Source organism: Branchiostoma floridae, chromosome 11 (assembly GCF_000003815.2).
Source record: "Branchiostoma floridae strain S238N-H82 chromosome 11, Bfl_VNyyK, whole genome shotgun sequence".
NCBI classification, from domain to species: Eukaryota; Metazoa; Chordata; class Leptocardii; order Amphioxiformes; family Branchiostomatidae; genus Branchiostoma; species Branchiostoma floridae.
Window position 1 is genome coordinate 7,145,336 of NC_049989.1, and position 16,791 is coordinate 7,162,126.

At 40.4% G+C, this 16,791-nt stretch overlaps 1 protein-coding gene and 1 long non-coding RNA gene across 3 annotated transcripts; both read left to right on the forward strand.

The window, feature by feature from the left end:
- The first annotated feature begins 159 nt into the window (after nucleotides 1-159).
- LOC118426329 lies at nucleotides 160-12,047 on the forward strand. 2 transcript variants are annotated; one of them, XM_035835638.1, is made up of 17 exons: nucleotides 160-333; nucleotides 1,028-1,166; nucleotides 1,624-1,884; nucleotides 2,106-2,240; nucleotides 2,638-2,867; nucleotides 6,643-6,802; nucleotides 6,978-7,052; nucleotides 7,338-7,477; nucleotides 7,815-7,968; nucleotides 8,184-8,295; nucleotides 8,527-8,589; nucleotides 8,789-8,879; nucleotides 9,210-9,311; nucleotides 9,565-9,602; nucleotides 9,803-9,972; nucleotides 10,528-10,619; nucleotides 11,108-12,047. In XM_035835638.1, exons 1-17 carry the CDS (start codon nucleotides 274-276, stop codon nucleotides 11,321-11,323), a joined length of 2,238 nt encoding a protein of 745 aa, XP_035691531.1. In that variant the 5' UTR covers nucleotides 160-273; the 3' UTR covers nucleotides 11,324-12,047. The 2 variants fall into 2 exon arrangements, with proteins under 2 accessions (XP_035691531.1, XP_035691533.1); XM_035835640.1 differs by having other exon boundaries at nucleotides 6,694-6,802.
- Nucleotides 12,048-12,517: 470 nt separating this feature from the next.
- Nucleotides 12,518-14,614, forward strand: LOC118426439. The gene is made up of 4 exons (XR_004832393.1): nucleotides 12,518-12,768; nucleotides 13,014-13,278; nucleotides 13,499-13,682; nucleotides 13,918-14,614. It is a non-coding gene; the product is annotated as an uncharacterized LOC118426439 (long non-coding RNA).
- Nucleotides 14,615-16,791: the final 2,177 nt, after the last annotated feature.

Consider the following 16,791-nt stretch of genomic DNA (forward strand, 5'->3'; position numbering starts at 1 on the left):
GTCCAGCAGCAAATGGGTCCAAAAGTTTCACTCACAGTGGTTGCAACTCACAGGATGTAAGGGAAACTCTGATTGGTGGAAATCTTTTCCCATCAACCAATTAGACTTAGTGTTATTTAGAGAGGTATTAAAATCTCCACTGCGCATGCACATGACCTTTGTCCCCAGGTGTGCGCATACCTGTGTGGTGTTTGTGTTTGGTGGGTGTTTTGGTGCGAGTTTGGGCAGTTTTGGTTAATTTGTAACAATTCCAACGGGAAGATCGCCATCAGAATGAGTTCTACTACACCAGAATGGCTTGAGGACTGCAAACATCATGTCACAGAGACCAGCGTAAGCTTTTATCTCGTGTTTTACTAAGAAAATCTCAACAAGTGTGTAAACACTGAAGGACCGTTATGTCAAACCGAATTGCACATAGACCAAGGAGCCTCCTTGCGTAGTCTAGCTAAACCATTTTATTTTTCCGATTGATTTATATTTGGAAAGTCATTATCATTTTTATTTAATTTCTCTAATTGGTATCAAGGTAGTAAAACTCATAAATTGAGAAATGACAATTTTCTGTAACTTTTTCATTCTCCCTATATAGTAAATGTCCAAGACCAAAGGTGTGACCTTCCTTCAGCATCAATAATCTTTGATCATTTCAGTCAGTTTGATAAGATGTAAGTTTAATAATTACTGTACTGCAATAAAAATACACTCACATTTTCATTTTTTTAACATTTTGTGAACCTATAACTAAATCATCATCAGCATTGTTATTCCTTGTTTTAAGGGGAAAATTATGTACATAGTTCATCCTCTACCAAAAGGAATGTAAAGATAATATCAAGTTACCTCCTGTATATTGTAATAAAGTGTCGATCGCTGTATGCAATGGCTTTTAGGGTGAAAAGTTGAAAAATGAGTCACAGATGATAACCTGATTTTTCCATCCAATCCAAAGATGACAAAAAGAACCAAGAACAATGATACTGTTTAAACTGATGAAGATGTATAATGTTCTTCTGTGTTTATGCAGGAATGGAAGAGCTTCACTGTGGAGCTGTTTGATGCAGTACAGCAGCAGCTGACAGAGAGTCATGTGAAGTACTTCAGTGATCTGTCAGAAGCTGAAAAGGAACTCTTCATGGAGAGGGCTGTCAGGGCCATTCAGCATGGTAGGTGTACAATCAATTATTCAGTAGCTAAATTCTTTAGGTTACGTAAAATGAAAAAGAGTTATCAAATAGGAATTGGTGAAGGATACATAATAAATGCCTTTAGTAGCTCATAGCCTGTGTACCAGGCTTTGTCACTGGCTATTTTCTGACAAAAAGTCATCAAACGTACTACGTAGTAACAATCAGAAAATATATCTTTATATAAACAAGCAATATATGTTACAATTTGGAAATGCCAGTGGTTGTTATTAGAGGCTGGCTCCATATCATCTGGAAACCTTTCACTTTCAATCCAACCAAAAATTTAATTACGTTGTACAGCTTCTTTCAATTGAAAATGTGTTTCCATTTGATAGACACCTTACTAGTGTCAGTTCTTCATCTAAAAACTCTGATTAAAAGATCGGATCAGTCCATTTCCAAAGATAACTGACCGACCACTTGTTCCTCCCAGGTTCCTCCTTCACCACCCTGAATGCCCAGGTGTCTAAGATGCTGGACATGGCTCTCAACAACGAGGTGGCCCGAGAGCTCCTGGAGGACCATCCGGTCAACACCAAGTCCGACCTGGTGCTGGGCCACGCGCGGGATGGAGCGGTCAGTCTTCTGCAGCGGTGGCCGGACATGAGGGACAAGTTACACCTGTGTCTGAACCAGCCCCTCCCCCCTACACTCAGGCAGCTGGCATGGAAACTACATCTCAGGAACTCCAAATGTATGTGTGTTTGGCAGGGCTGCAACTTGAAACTTGAATTGTATGGTTGATTCTTGATAGTGAGTTATATCCATACTGTTTTATTTGGGACTAATCTGCCTCTCCCTGGTGGTTTACTGATATCTGGCTTTGTTTTTCCTAATACTGCAACTAAAAGTCAATTTTCTTACCAAAATCATATCAAATCTACAATATTTTTTTTTGTATATCTGTACTTCTAGTGCGCAGACAGTATGCCACTGCTGTGAAGACTGAGTCCCCCTCGCTGAAGTCACCATGGCACAGAGAGATTTGTCAGAAGTGTGAAGACATCTTGCAGTCCGAGCCAACCTTCAAACCTCTGGCAAATCATTATGGTGAAGTACCAATCAGTGTGCATGTCTTGTAAATGTTCATGATGACTTACAATAGAGGACACATGTTGACACAATTAACAGATTATCCTATGGGTAAAGCAAAAGATGACAATTGCACAAATTTGATAATCTGTTGTTTTTTTTTCATCTAAGCTAGCATGCAATATCCAGATTACTGTTGCTTAGTGAACTAGGGTTGGGGTTTTGACTGTTTTCTACTTGTGTTTTGGGTTAGTGAGACTACATGTGTTATGTCTAAAAAAATTCTACTCCTCATTGGTACTGAATAGAATGAATACATGAATAGAATGTATTCTTTGCTACAAAATGAATATACACTTCAGTACGATCAGTAATATCTGTATGATTATCACAGATTACTTGTAACTTTTTGCAGGTGTGCTGACTGCAATGCAGTCTGTCCTGTCCTACTACCACGCCAGTCTCCAGACAGCCTCCACCCTGCCTGACATGGACTACCTGTTACTGGTACCGTTCCTGGCTGTCACACAGAACACACTGTCCGGGGACTCCGCGGCTGGGGACAACGTTAAAGCACTACTGGTGGAGGAGTTTATCACATACATGGCACAGCGACCTGGGTACATGAGGGAGTCAGGGGTGAGGGTAAGTCAGGCAGCACTCAGTCAGGGGGCTTTTACACTAGCACGTAGTCCTTGTGATCAGAGTTTGCCTGTTAGATAAAATGCATGGTACACATCAATTTACCTTATTCATTTCAGGGTTGCGCAGCTCAATGTTTATTACAAATGAATAAAATAACGTAAGCTGCATTACAAATGAATAAAATAAGTAATGTACACATACAATCACATGCAAGCAAACATACAACAAATAATAAATATGGTAATAATAAAGAATAATGTAAACTAGAAAGGCCGACATTTGCTTAAGAGCAAATACAGCATATTTCAGCCATACCCCTTCCCACGCAACATTGGACTGTTCCAAATCACCCCTGCGCAAAAATGGAACATCCTCTTAACAGTACATTATCCCCCAAAGTGGACTGGTATTGTGAATTGATTCCAGGTAAAAACAGTGCTTGCTTCTATTTTTCAGAAAATGACAATAATAACACCTTCCATTCAGAAAATTTTCATCATGACTGAAAATTGTTGAATGACTTCATGTAATGTCATTAACAATTTTCAGTACGATAACTAGGTGTAAGTTTAAAAAAGTATAAGCTCCTTGTGATGTGGGTACATTTATTATTGCAGTGAACTTTTTTTATTCAAGTAGGGCATACGATTTAATAATTATCAAGCAGGTGCAGGTACTGTAGGAGCGTTTGTTTTCTTCAAGCTGTAAAACTGTTAAACTGTTTTACTTTGTATGCAATCAGCCATCGAGCCTATTCTTATTTTAGTTTAACAACTTCCTGCCAGACCCGGAAGATACGATTGAACCTTGTTCGAGGATTTATTTTCGTCTGTCTGGTCAGTCTGTTCATACCCTGGCGCTGAGAGTGTTTTGTTGGGCTGAAACTCTGGCAGTTTAAAGTTACTTACAATTTAAATGTTCAAAGTTTATGTCAAAAAACAACAGCACTAGGAAATGTGGCCACTATAGACAGGTGGTCACTATAGAGAAAATGCTGATCTATTGACTAGGAGCCATACGTTACACATGATTTCAGTACACTGATCATTAATCATATAAACATTGCACAGGTAAGCCAATTGTTTAGATGTACAATTAAGTTCAAATAATTCTGAAGAGAAATATTGATGAGAAAATAATCATCCTCGCCACTGTCTAACTTATAATTACGTATCAAAACTAAACGCAGATTTTCTAACTAACGCACCTTTCGCCGACTTCATCAAAGGACCGCCGGCTATCAATCAAACACGGCTGTTGATTAGACTTAGAGTTTCAAACAGTCATGTGCTGTGTGCCAGTTGACAGCGAACTTCATGCTACGTGATGTTTTACATTGCTTGGACCTTCTTTCCTACAGCGGTGCTTCTACAAAATATTTAGACTGTAACACTGAGTCCCACATGTTTTATAGAATAGAATTTGACGCAGAACAGCGTTTTTTGCTGGGTATTTTTCTTGAAACATGTCCGTGGGAATATCAGCGAGGCGGCGACATAGGGATATCAGACCGTCAACAAAAGTCGCACGGCGGCTAACGGCGCAGCGAAGATACTAGCGCTATAAATAAGCGCTTCAACTAAGGATGGCAACCCGTACAATATTTTTGTATACTGTTGAGCTAAGTAAAGTTTGTTGTTTATGAGGTTTTAGTTGTCTTTGAAGCTTTGACCCGAAATATTTTAAAGTCAAACTGCTGAAGAGAAGTAAGTGACTGCTACGATTATCGTAGATATGGCCCTAAAAAAACTGATAAAAGAGGCGTTCTCAATAGTCTAAAATGCAAGAGCTTCCGGGGGGGCTTAGCCCACCTGGGTCCCCCCACCCCACCCCCACCCCCCACAGTGGCCCTGCCCCTGGACCCCGCCAGGGACATTCGGCGGCCCCCGGACCCCTGTCCGACGCTTTGAAAAAATCCTGGCGAGAAGTCTGTACGGCCTGAGTCTTCAAGTTAACGTATTGTGTGGTCCCGCTTATGAATATTAATTAGCCTTCGCTTTCCTCTTCGCTGATTGGCTGAACCATTAATTGAATTAACTCTTCCTGCCGGCTAGACGCAGGTGCAGATGTCGGCTCTGTGGGGTGAACGTCCGAAAGGTCATGGCATGAAGAACGAAAGAAAACCAATTTCCCCTAAAAAAAGTGCTGTAATTAAGCCTTTTACAGTACTTTATGCCAAAAATTTTACTTGGATCATTTTACCGACTATCTTATGCCTATCTATACCAAATGTTACTCATACCAGGGTACAGGGGTGCAAAATATACCGTTATAAGACCGTCAACAACAGTCGCACGGAGCTAACAGCGCAGCGAAAATACCATCGCTAGCGTTTCAACCGCTTCGGATAACAAGTTATAAGTACTGTTGAACTCAGTAACGTTAAAGTTTGTTTTTAGTTGCCTTTGACGGTTTGACCTGAAATAGTGTTACGCTAAACTCCTGAAGAGAAGTTAAGTGACTGCTGCGATTAACATAGATATGCCCCTAAGAACTGATACAATATAAAGCCTTCTGAATAGTCTAAAATGCGAGAGCCTTAGGCGGGCTTCGCTCCCCCTGGCAGGAACACTGCTATATACGGGATCATGAGGCCCCGCTTATGAATATTAATTAGCCTTTGGCCTCCTCTTCGCTGATTGGCTAGGTCTTTGATTCAATTAACTCGCCGGCTGACGCGCACAGGTGTGGCTCTGTGCGGGGTCACGGAAGGTCACGTCAGGAGGCCAAAAGAAAACAAATTTCCCCTCAGAAAAGTGCCAAAATTAATCATTTTAAAGTTATTTATGTCAAAAATTTTACTTGAATCTTGTTACCAAGTATCTAATGCCTATCTAGACCAAATTTCAGGTCATTTAATTGTAATACCAGGGAACAGGAGCCAAAAGTGTCCTTTTTTGGTCAAAAATTGGCCAAAAATCGCAAAAATAAGCATTTTGTTGCACTGTACACCAAAAGTGTTATTGAATTTATATGAAGGGATTATCAAGGCACATCTGTGTCAAATTTCAGCTCATTCGGTTGCAATACCAAGGTACAGGAGCCAAAAGTGTCCTTTTTTGGTCAAAAATTGGTCAAAAAATCGCAAAAATAAGCATTTTGTTGAACTGTACACCAAAAGTGTTATTGAATTTATATGGGGGCATTATCAAGGCACATCTCTGTCAAATTTCAGCTCATTTGGTTGTAATACCAGGGTACAGGGGCCAAAAGTGTCCTTTTCTGGTCAAAAATTGGTCAAAAAATCGCAAAAATAAGCATTTTTTTGTACTGTACACCAAAAGTGTTATCGAATTTATATGGGGGCATTATCAAGGCACATCTCTGTCAAATTTCAGCTCATTTGGTTGTAATACCAGGGTACAGGGGCCAAAATATACAGTTTTGGTCTAAAATTGACCAAAAAATCTCAATAAAATCATTTTAGAGGCAGATATGAAAAAACTGAGAAAAAAGCATCAAGGTATTGGCCCATTCTACCCCTGTGCCAAATTTCAGGTCATTCGGTCCAGGAACGGCGGAGATGAATCACTTTGAAGATTTGACAGGAGAAAGAAGAAGAAGAAGAAGAAAGAAAGAAGAAACATTACGAATACAATATATTTCACCATACTATGTATGGCTGAAATATAACAATAACTGAAAGGTAACAACAATAATTAATACTGGTTATCAAGAAATTGATTTATAAGAAATTCTATTTGTAAGGAATTTATAAGAAATGATAGGTGGGAATAAGTTAAGTAGTGATGCATTACATGTACTTGTTTTTCAGGAAAGTCATGGCCATCTTCATATGTTTTATTTTATTTCACCATATTTTAAGGACTTCAGTGATGAGAAGCTGGTGTTTGCAGACACTGTAGCTGACTTGCTGAAGCAGCATGATGACCACCTAGCAACTGCCATCAGTACTGCATTTGCCACAGAAAAGGGTATGATGTTACAATAGTTACTGCCTGTTCTCATTTGTATTGTTGTAGACTCCCGTATATTAATGTATGTAACCACTTATTCTTCATTCGTGTATCAGTGAGGACACCTTGCAACTCACAGAGAATTGCATGTTAAGGCAAGACTGCTTGTGTCAAAATCTTTTTTCACTCCCAGTAACTCCCAGTCGTACCAGCCTGGAGGAAGGCCTGCAGACACTTCTGCAGCCGCTTCTAAGGGTCATGTTTGTAGGTGAGCAACCTTAAGTCCTCATTAAATTCTTTACCAGGATAGATATAATTCTATGAAACATATTAAGTGTGACTGCACTGCAAAACATGCATTCATTCCATATGATATTTATTTTAACGTACATTTTTATATACAATTTGTTTGAGCCCATTATTGCCCTGTAGGACAGTGTTTAGTCCTATAGTCGTGTATATGCCGTACACAGTAAGTACATATTCTAGTGTTTAGGACACGTCACACAGCTGTATGTACAACAGCAGTTACTTACCTCTAAATACCCCACAGGATATCTCCAAATGGACTGTCTCCTGTATATTTGGGACCAGTATATCATCGGACTAGATGTCCCAGCCTACCAGGTTCTCCCCACCATCTCTACTGTACTTCTCATGCTACTCAGGGAACATTTCTTCAAGTGCAAGAATGTAAGTGACAAAAAACTTAGTACTGTATCTAGAAATCAAAGTACAGTTTGAGATTGGAAGACAAGTTTTTCTGTGTTGGTACATCAACACTTTTTAAAACTTCATTCCAACATATAGACTAGATCCACCAGTGTGCATGTGAGATGAACATGCAATCAAAACACATGATATTGATGGAGTCTAGACCTTTCAAATTTGGTTATAGGCTGTGTAAAATCCTACCAGTTGGTACTTCAAATCAAAATTGTCATTACTTTTTGCTAATAGTAGAAAAATGAGTCAGCATAAAATTCTGCATATTTGCTGTGTCAGTGAAGCTTTGTGTTTTCTTCCCCAGTCTCACCAGATGGAACAGGTTTTGACCAGTCACAGCCGGAAGCTTCACATGCACCAGTTCCAGTACGAGATCAACAAGAGGTTCTACAGGACTCTACACGCTCAGATTCACAAGGATGACAAGTCTACCATGCCTGTGCTCGATCCTACACAAAGTCAGTTATCAATAGAAATATTGAGTTTGAAGGGAGTTTATAGAGCACAAAGTGAAAATCAATGTCTTGCAGCAGCTAGACTTTAAACATTTGGACAATTACAAAATTTAAACAATGATAATGACAATGTGGCTTGTGAATACTCTTTTATGATTTCACTAGCAATTGTTTCAAGTGTACATTTGGTACTCTAAACTTGTTTGAACTGACCACAGGTGTAGGGATGCCCCCTCCATGGACACACTGGTCAGTAGAGAAGCTCCCTCCCAGACAGAAGGCCCACGATCGCAGACAGGCGAGAGAGGAGAGGGAGGCACAGAGACTCAGGTACACTGGAACAACATGTACATTTGTCATGTAGCGGCCATATAATTATGTAGCCATATAACTTTGAACCATTTCTATTCCTATTACAACTAGCCTTCTTTTCTTGTATGCAACATTCATCAGTTCTATACATGCCATTTCACAGTAACAGCTGTTGCCTCAAGGAGGACAATGCTTCATGTTGCAATTGGTGCGCTCTTCACACCCATATTAACCTGGGTTTATTTCCAGATTTGTTGAACAGCAAAAGGCAGAAGGGGAGATGAAGCAGGAAGATGAACTTGCCAGAAAAAGGTTGGTGTTTCTGATACATAAGTTTACTATAAGACATTGTACATTTGGTATTATGAATTCTCACCAGTTAGAGAAAAATTAAGCTGCAGAAATTGACAGCTTTGTACAACAGAAAAGAAGGACAAAACAGCTACTATTTTTTTGCAGTTTAACATATCAGTAAGCCTTCTAACTGTGCCATGTATGAATATTTGTGTAGGGAGGAGGAGAGGCAGCTAGAGCTAGCACTGGAGCAGTCCCGTCGTCAGCAGGACCAGGAGAGACTGGCACTGGAACAGGAGCTGGATGCGGTCAGAGAACACTTTGATTATCTAGGGTCTACGAAAGTCGTCAACTATAATATTGAAATTATTTTTGTGACTTTCCTTGTTGGATCATAAAAAGAAGAATCTGTGATTTCTTGTGGTTACAAAATGGCTACATTTCTGGTGATCCTTTGATCATTAACATGTTATGTACTTATGTAAGTACATGTAAGTATGTTCATGTTTCATTTTTTGCAATATGCAAGACATGTTGTTCAAGACATCGCTTTTGCAATGAAACTAAAACCAAAAAAAGATTATATTTTGTAACTTTTTAGAAGTGGTTCCTTGATGTTTATTTATTTATCACCCCAGGAGAGACAGGCGAGATATGAGCTACAGAAGCGAGCTGATGACCAGATCGCCATGTTACAGAAACAGATCGACGATCTTAAGAGGATGAAAGATACCAAACCTGTAAGGATAATTCCTGACACAATATATATCAATAATAAAGTACATCTTGTCTAACATGTTTCAGTGAGTAATTAAGTGCACCACATGTATCCATGTTGTATGTCTAGAACCTTTTTAGAATTAATTGTATGTTAATACCTCAACTTTTTTTTAAGTCAACTATAAGAGCCAACTATATGATGGTTGCACTGGCATTGTAGAGTACCAACCTGTCACCATCTAATACCACTGACATGTTCATCCTCATTCATAGAAATCTGCAGCGCCATCAGAGACTCTATCAGCAATCAGGTGAGCAACAAGTACTTAAAAATGCTTTTAGTCTTTTAAAGGGTATGGAATCCAAAAGAACTTTTTGTATCAATGTAAGATTGAGCTTACTTTTGCCTCAATGTTTGTCTTTTGCTGTGTTTCCAATGTGTTAGTTACAGTTAAGACCTTGTCATCTGACAGTCATGTGATGTTCACATGATCCTTCCCCCTGTTCCCAGTTTGAAGGCTCCGCCCCCTTCAGCTGCCACTCACGTGACCAGGACCTGGCCAGTCGCCCCCTCTCCTGCCAGGTCAGAGCCCTCCCGACCCCCCGGGACACCAGATGCAGTCAAGGCTGAGACTATCATGCGAGACTTAGTCGGGCGGATCATGCAAGGAACCAACTTCCGTTAGTATAGAATCATAAACGCATTTTGTGATGTTACCGATATATATATATATATATATATATATATATATATATATATATGCTACGTTAACCCAGCTTTAAGGGTCAGATTTACTTTAATTTCCGTAGTGTTTGTCTAAGTGTTCATGTTTACAATGTACACACCGTAGGGATGTTGTGCTTGGCCTTTCCTAAACAAGATAAGAAACTTCGAGAAGAAAAACAGAAAACTACTGCCAAATGAACTGACTTCACAACTATATAAAGAAGGACTGGAATGAAAGCATCCTTCTTTTAAATCTGTTTAAACCTGAGATACAGTTCAATACCGACTAAGATGGCCTTCAGTAAAAACTATTTCAATGTTTCATGGAAGGCCCAGGTTACATCTTCAATAAATTTTCCAAACAAGAAAAGTCACATATCTAGCTTAGAGCTTTGATCCATCTCCAGGATTATGGTGATTATAAAATAAATGGAATCAGTTTATTTTTGTAGTAAACACTAGTAGAATAATCTGTATAATTTACCTTGTTGTGTGTTTGCCTCCTCCAGTGGCACATGGTACAGGTGATGAGAAGGATACCTTGGACCAACAGACCAGACAAAGTCTGCAGGCTTACAACAAGGATCGCAGGGAGGCAGAGGTGGGTAACATAGTGGAAGTCACTTGCTGGGTTGGATAAAAAAGTTCTTTGTACACATTGTACACATTTGTATACATTCTGTGTTATTTACTTAGATAACATTTTTCTGATCTGTCACTTTTGTCACCTCAAGGCTTCATTGTGTACAAAGAACTTTTTCACTTCCAGTGTTTTACCAGCCTAAAAACTGTTCCCACATTTGTTTGCTTTTATGTACAAGTTGTATGCATCACACAAGTGCATCATGGTATAAAACACCAGCTTTGCACTTAGAGTTAGACTGGGTAAGTAAAGGACCGATTGTTTTGAGTCATCCCACAATGATGCACTTCCCTTCTCTTATTATGAATTCAGATTTAATCACAGCTTGATACAAATGTAAACTATACAAAAGTTGTTAACAAGTACTACATCAATTTTTTTTCATAGAACACATGTATTTACTTCCAATTATTGAACCAGTGTCACTCAATGTTTGTGATATCCAGATTGAGATATTTGGACGTCGAATCAGCTCACGTGACTGGAACAGTATGGCATCCGGTGAGCGTACAGACACCCAGGGGAGACTAGCGGATGCTGTTCGAAGGAAAGTAGAACAACGACACGGCACCAACAGTGGACACAACAACAAAAGTCGCCATGGCACCAACAACAGTCGGCATGGCAACAACAGTCGACACAGCACCAATAGTCGACACTAGCCACTGGCTAATTTTTTTACAAATGATTTTAAGTTGTTGTGCCTTTAATTTATATATTGTATATGTGTTGTAAAAAGTTGCAGATACATGCATATGTTAGAATGTGCTTTTGTATAAACCTTGATAGATACATCCCTAAAAGTTTAATTGCAATGCAATATGATGTTATCAAATACTTATTGCTGTTTTTCATATTTTTGTCTCTGTTGTGCTGTCCTTGTATATTGAACGGTATGTCATTGTGTAATAAGTCCCATATTTTAAATGTACCTTAATTGTGCCTTTTACTATGCAATAATTCAAGTCGCTGTATCAATATATATGTTTCATTACTAAATACTATTCAAGTCACTGTACCAATACATAATGTTTAATTGTAAAGTTACTGTGTGAATATTGTTACAACAAGCAATAAACTATTATATAGCACTCACTCCTAGGGCTATTGTTACCCTGTTGCTTACTAGTAATATGCAACTACCAGTACATCGATTGTCTCAGCATATTGTGGTCAAAATATCTAATAGATATTTCAGTAGAGGGTGTCTATAAACATGTAATGTGTCTGTCATGAATTGTGAAATACGCTCTCAGTTTAATATCTCCGTAACCTCTTACCATGTTTCCCCAACTGGCTTTCTTCAGAAATGTCCATGTGTTTTAGACACTTCAAGGTTTCACTTCAATGCCCAAGACACAATAATAAACATTCCTGTCTACACTATCAATTCGTCATTAAGGATAGGTTAGCGAGTCTGAAACAGACAATGTAGGTTTTAGAAGGTTATGTTTTCAGTTGTGCCATGGTTTATTGTGGGTCTACATGAATGTCAACAGCATAACTCAAGAAGGTGTGGATGGATCATCATGATATTTCATGATGTCTTCAGAAATGAGAAAATATTTTCAATCAAATCAAGACTGGCAGATATTGATCGCGTCATCACAGATAGCAAATCACGGACGGTTCTGGTATACATTTTTCTGACCAATGACACTCTTCAATGGGCCAATCGAAAACTAGGCATGCTTAAATACACTCCTCAGAGACAGCCAATCGTGAAAGGTTCTGGGGTGCTTTCAGACCAATGACAAGCCAGAATTCCCTCAGCGTACTAGCAGGTGACAGGTGACAATATTTGCACCTGTGGTGGGCACACCGGTTCTAAAAAAAACGACGCGAGCCCATTGTTATCACTCACGGTCGATTCAGCAACCAGCGAAGACCGTATCCGTTTCCTCTTACGCGTGACAGCGCGCCGTGAGCTGAAATGTGCGGCCTGGGAAGACAGACACGGCCTGGAGAAGAGAGGTCCTAAGAGTTACCGTACCAATGGCAAGAGTTACCGCAACAGCACCCATGACATCGCCACGCTCGGCAGGCCGAGGAGCCACCAAGAGAACCTACAGGTTCACCTACGCTGAGACCTGCGGTGTTCTAAAAGGTGAGACGTTCAGCCAGATAATTCGAAACATTCAAACGTCGTTGCCTTCGCAGCATTTTGCCTTCCATTTACTGACACCACGGATGTTTTAATGTTATCTCAGGCTCTATGTCTGCTTCCCCGAATCCGCCACTAGGTATGTTTTATATGTCTTGTTTCCGTTAATTAAAGATGTCGGACACTATCCGGTCGCAACTTAAAGTTGTAATTCCACTTGTTAACTTTGGAGCTTTTGTTTCTTGCAGTGCGGTGGGTGATGGTAGGATATACAAGCGTACCGGCCCACCTGAAGCAATGGAGACCGTACCTATTTCTTCTCGCGGATAGCGCACCGCAAGCCGAAATCACGGTGCAGCCGCTTGAAGGGAGGCAAGGAGCTGGGGAAGACTAATGCTGAAAGCTACCGTAACGCCCGCGACAACGTCCACGGCATCGCCCAGCCAGCTCACCGTATGCTTCTCCTCGGAGCCTCCAGCCTCATCTACAAAAGTGACATTGGTGTTCGAAAAGGTGAGACATTCGAAGATTCAAATGTCTTGCATTTGCTTTCGCAGCGTTTTGCTTTCTATTTACTGAAACAACTGATATTTCATTGTTATCCTATACTCTATTTCCCGACTAGTGTTCTGCTCGTGTCCGCACGTCATGGGCACAGTCCGGTCTCAATTTCAAGTAACATTTCTAATTGCAATTGAACACCCCGGCGTTAACCAGCCTTTGTTTCTTGTAGCTTTGCATCAGCTCTGAACCCCAAATCAGAGGAAGGGCGTGTGTCAGGTACTGAAGCCGATTGAAGAAGCCACGAGTGCCGAAAAGTGATGCGCGAGTGCCGTACACCCCCGTGTTGTATGCAGCCAAGTTCCTGAGGCACCGTGAAGAAAGACGGACTGTTGACGTGACGTGATATCACCACTGTGAGTCGATCCTACTTGCAACTTGCTCCAACTCAACGCTGATGACTTTTGGCGATTTTTGGATACTTTTTTTCTTCTTACTTACAGGGAAAGAATTACAACAGAGCTTTTATTTACGTGAGCAATAAGCCTGGCTGTCCGTTTTTATTGCCTGTAATTTGACTTTGTTGTCGCGAACCGTTTGGTTACAATTGCCATTGGGCAACTGATAACATTAAGCCTTTGTTTCTTGCAGTGGTAGGTGAGGGAACTTGATGCGTGCACTCATGTCTAGCGGAGCAATCGACGTAAGACAGGACAGCAACAGCTACCGATCAGCCACGTTGTATACAGTACAAGAAGCACCATGAACACTCGACTGGTGATATCACACCTGTAAGTTGATCTTACTCAACTTGCTCCAATGACGTGACGCCGATGATTCCTTTACACTTGCTTTATATAGCCGTAAAGCTGTTGTAATTATATCCAAGAAAATGTTAGCCTGGTCATCTTGTTCTTATGCCTGTGATTTGACTTCTTTTGGAGTGACAAGAAGCTGGGAAGGAGACGTCTCGGCAGCTGCCAGTCAGGAGAGACTACCCAGTGTTCGTGTCAGAAGTTATTGTTGTATTTTCGTGAGAGCTTACGTGTCCCATATATGTAATTCGTAGGCAAACGAGTTTGATTTAACGTTCTTCGTAGAGAATCTAGTCTTATTCACGTAATTCGTAGAAAGGTGACCAAGTGTTTTGTAATTGCTTTCCTTGATTTTCGCGTGATATGTAAGGAGTTCTTCTGAATTCAGTGTAAAGCGTAATCAGACCAACCACCCCCAGGCAGGCAGGCATTCTTAGCAACCTCAAGTTTTATCAGCAACATTTTTATTTTCATTTTCAAATTGTATTATGCTATTCCAGTACTGGACTCTCGATGGCTGGCTCCAAATTTTTGCTTTCCGCTCATTCCTCGTTAAAGGGGCAAATTGCTGTCGCACATAAGCAGCGGGCCACAGTTTTCTTTAAAGACACAATGACTACGTATTTTGCCCTTTTCCGTTACAAGTACATGATAGTAATATGCTACGCAATGTTTTCCCACCATTGTTAGTTACCTTTTGGTCGTCCCGGGTAAGGTTTTGCTTAGAAACACGCTAAAAACACGTGTAGGAAATGCTATAAAGGTGAATATCGTGGCATTTTGATAATGAAAAGACGTTAGTTCTTTAAATTTTCAGTCATAATTTACATCAACCACTTAGGCCGGCTTGTCACGTGTTGATGAGCTTGTCCAGCAGACGACCTTTTTACGTCAGATGCCGTTTTAATCTTGTCGCCAACTTTTGTATAATTTACGTTACCGAACTTCTGTTGGGTGTAATTCGCTTACGAAAAGACATTTTCCGCTAATGTTTTCACTGTTTTATCTGCTAAACAGTGGTGTTGCGTAATAAACAAATGACAGAACACATAAAACACGAATGTTGGAAACATGACTATAACCGCCAATCTCAGGCCGTTTGTCACTTTTTTGATATAATTTACGTTACCATAATAAGTCCCTTAGAATTATAGAAAGATCATTACTTTTGTACTCATAGGAAAGAATGCTCCCAGATAAGTAATTGCCTGCAGAGTTAACCTTTCCAGAGCTGTTTGTTAAATTTACGTTACCATATAATTTACGTTACCATTTTTTTTCTTCAACATGTCATCGGATGTTCAGCAAGAGCACATCAACCAAAGACGTATTATCTGCTGTAATGTTACTGTAGGTGGGCTTGGCTTGCCATAGAGTCACAATGCAGTCTGTTTATATGTTCCTGTTTCAGTGAATTTTACGATGCTGGGACTTTTCATTTCTCATAGGAATGTAGAAATACGAGGGGCGAGTAAGAACAGAAACAACACCCCGACTCCCGGGATTCGAACCCGCGCCGAACCCGGGCAGCCGGATCACAAATCGAACGTGCAAACCGTTCGGCCAAAAGGCTTAAGCCATTAGGCGTCTTCGGTTTAGCAGTCCTTGAACACCACTGTTACACTACTCCCTCTTTTCTTTTAAGATTCGTCCTCGAATCTCCGTGATCGACATCCCTGTGTGGCACATACTAGCCTGTTACTCACAGGGCCGGCGTGGGAACCATTGTAGAAATTCAGAGGGGCGAGTAAGAACAGAAATAAACAACATCCCGACTCCCGGGATTCGAACCTGCGCCGAACTCGGGCAGCCGGATCACAAATCCAACGTGCTAACCACAACACCAAAAGCTCAAGAGCTGTTGGCGTGGTCAGTTTGGCAGTGCTAGAACCCCACTGTTACAGGAACGATGTTCAAATGATAAACCTGACATGCACCAACTTGGAAAGATGCGGGTGTTTATATTGATATCTGATGCTTCAATAATCAACATTACACGGAATGTATAGTACCAAGTTGAATAAATGTATATTGGGTTGGACTGAACCAAAATAAACCCCTGTTGCATCATGTCCTGCTATTCCCAAAGACTTGATTAAAGGACGCGAGGACGAAGCGGTTCTGACCTAGAGCGTGTGATTGCGTGAATCCTTTGTTACTTAGCATGTATTTAAATAGACCCCGCCAAGATAGAGACCTTGCATATCTTGGGTGTCTTTCCGCAGAGTCCGGGTGGGTATACACCTTTCTCATGCGGCGGCCATGATAGATCGAAGAAGAGGTCAATGAGGCAAACAGACAAAACTTATTTCTAAAATCAGGTCCCATTTAGTTTTCCCCCAAACCACACTAATTTTCATGATATAAGATAGAATAATAAATATTACAAGAAGTGTTATGCACCGAAAGATGTAGCAATTTAGAATAGTGTAGACTGACCCCATAGTCCCTTAAAAGATGCAAAATTACAACATAATAATGCAAATTTTTAACGAATTTGCAGCCATTCACTTATTGGTTGATTTCCTAATTGGCAGGCTACCATTGGTCGAACTGCTAATTATGATGGACAGCCTTTTGTTTGCCACATTGAACTCGTTTTAGATCTATCATGGCCGCCGGGTGAGAAAGGTGTATAGGACGAACAAGATTATACGGGTATTCCGGATAACAAAGATGCACTTTTTTGCTACTCTGAAGCAACATGAAG

What these genes read in the sequence shown, in the direction of transcription:
- LOC118426329 (XM_035835638.1), top strand. Translation starts at nt 274, where the DNA reads ATGAGTTCTACTACACCAGAATGGCTTGAGGACTGCAAACATCATGTC. An exon ending in ATTTCTTCAAGTGCAAGAAT is followed by an intron (nt 7,478 to 7,814) that starts GTAAGTGACAAA and finishes TTTCTTCCCCAG; the next exon opens with TCTCACCAGATGGAACAGGT. An exon ending in GGATGAAAGATACCAAACCT is followed by an intron (nt 9,312 to 9,564) that starts GTAAGGATAATT and finishes CCTCATTCATAG; the next exon opens with AAATCTGCAGCGCCATCAGA.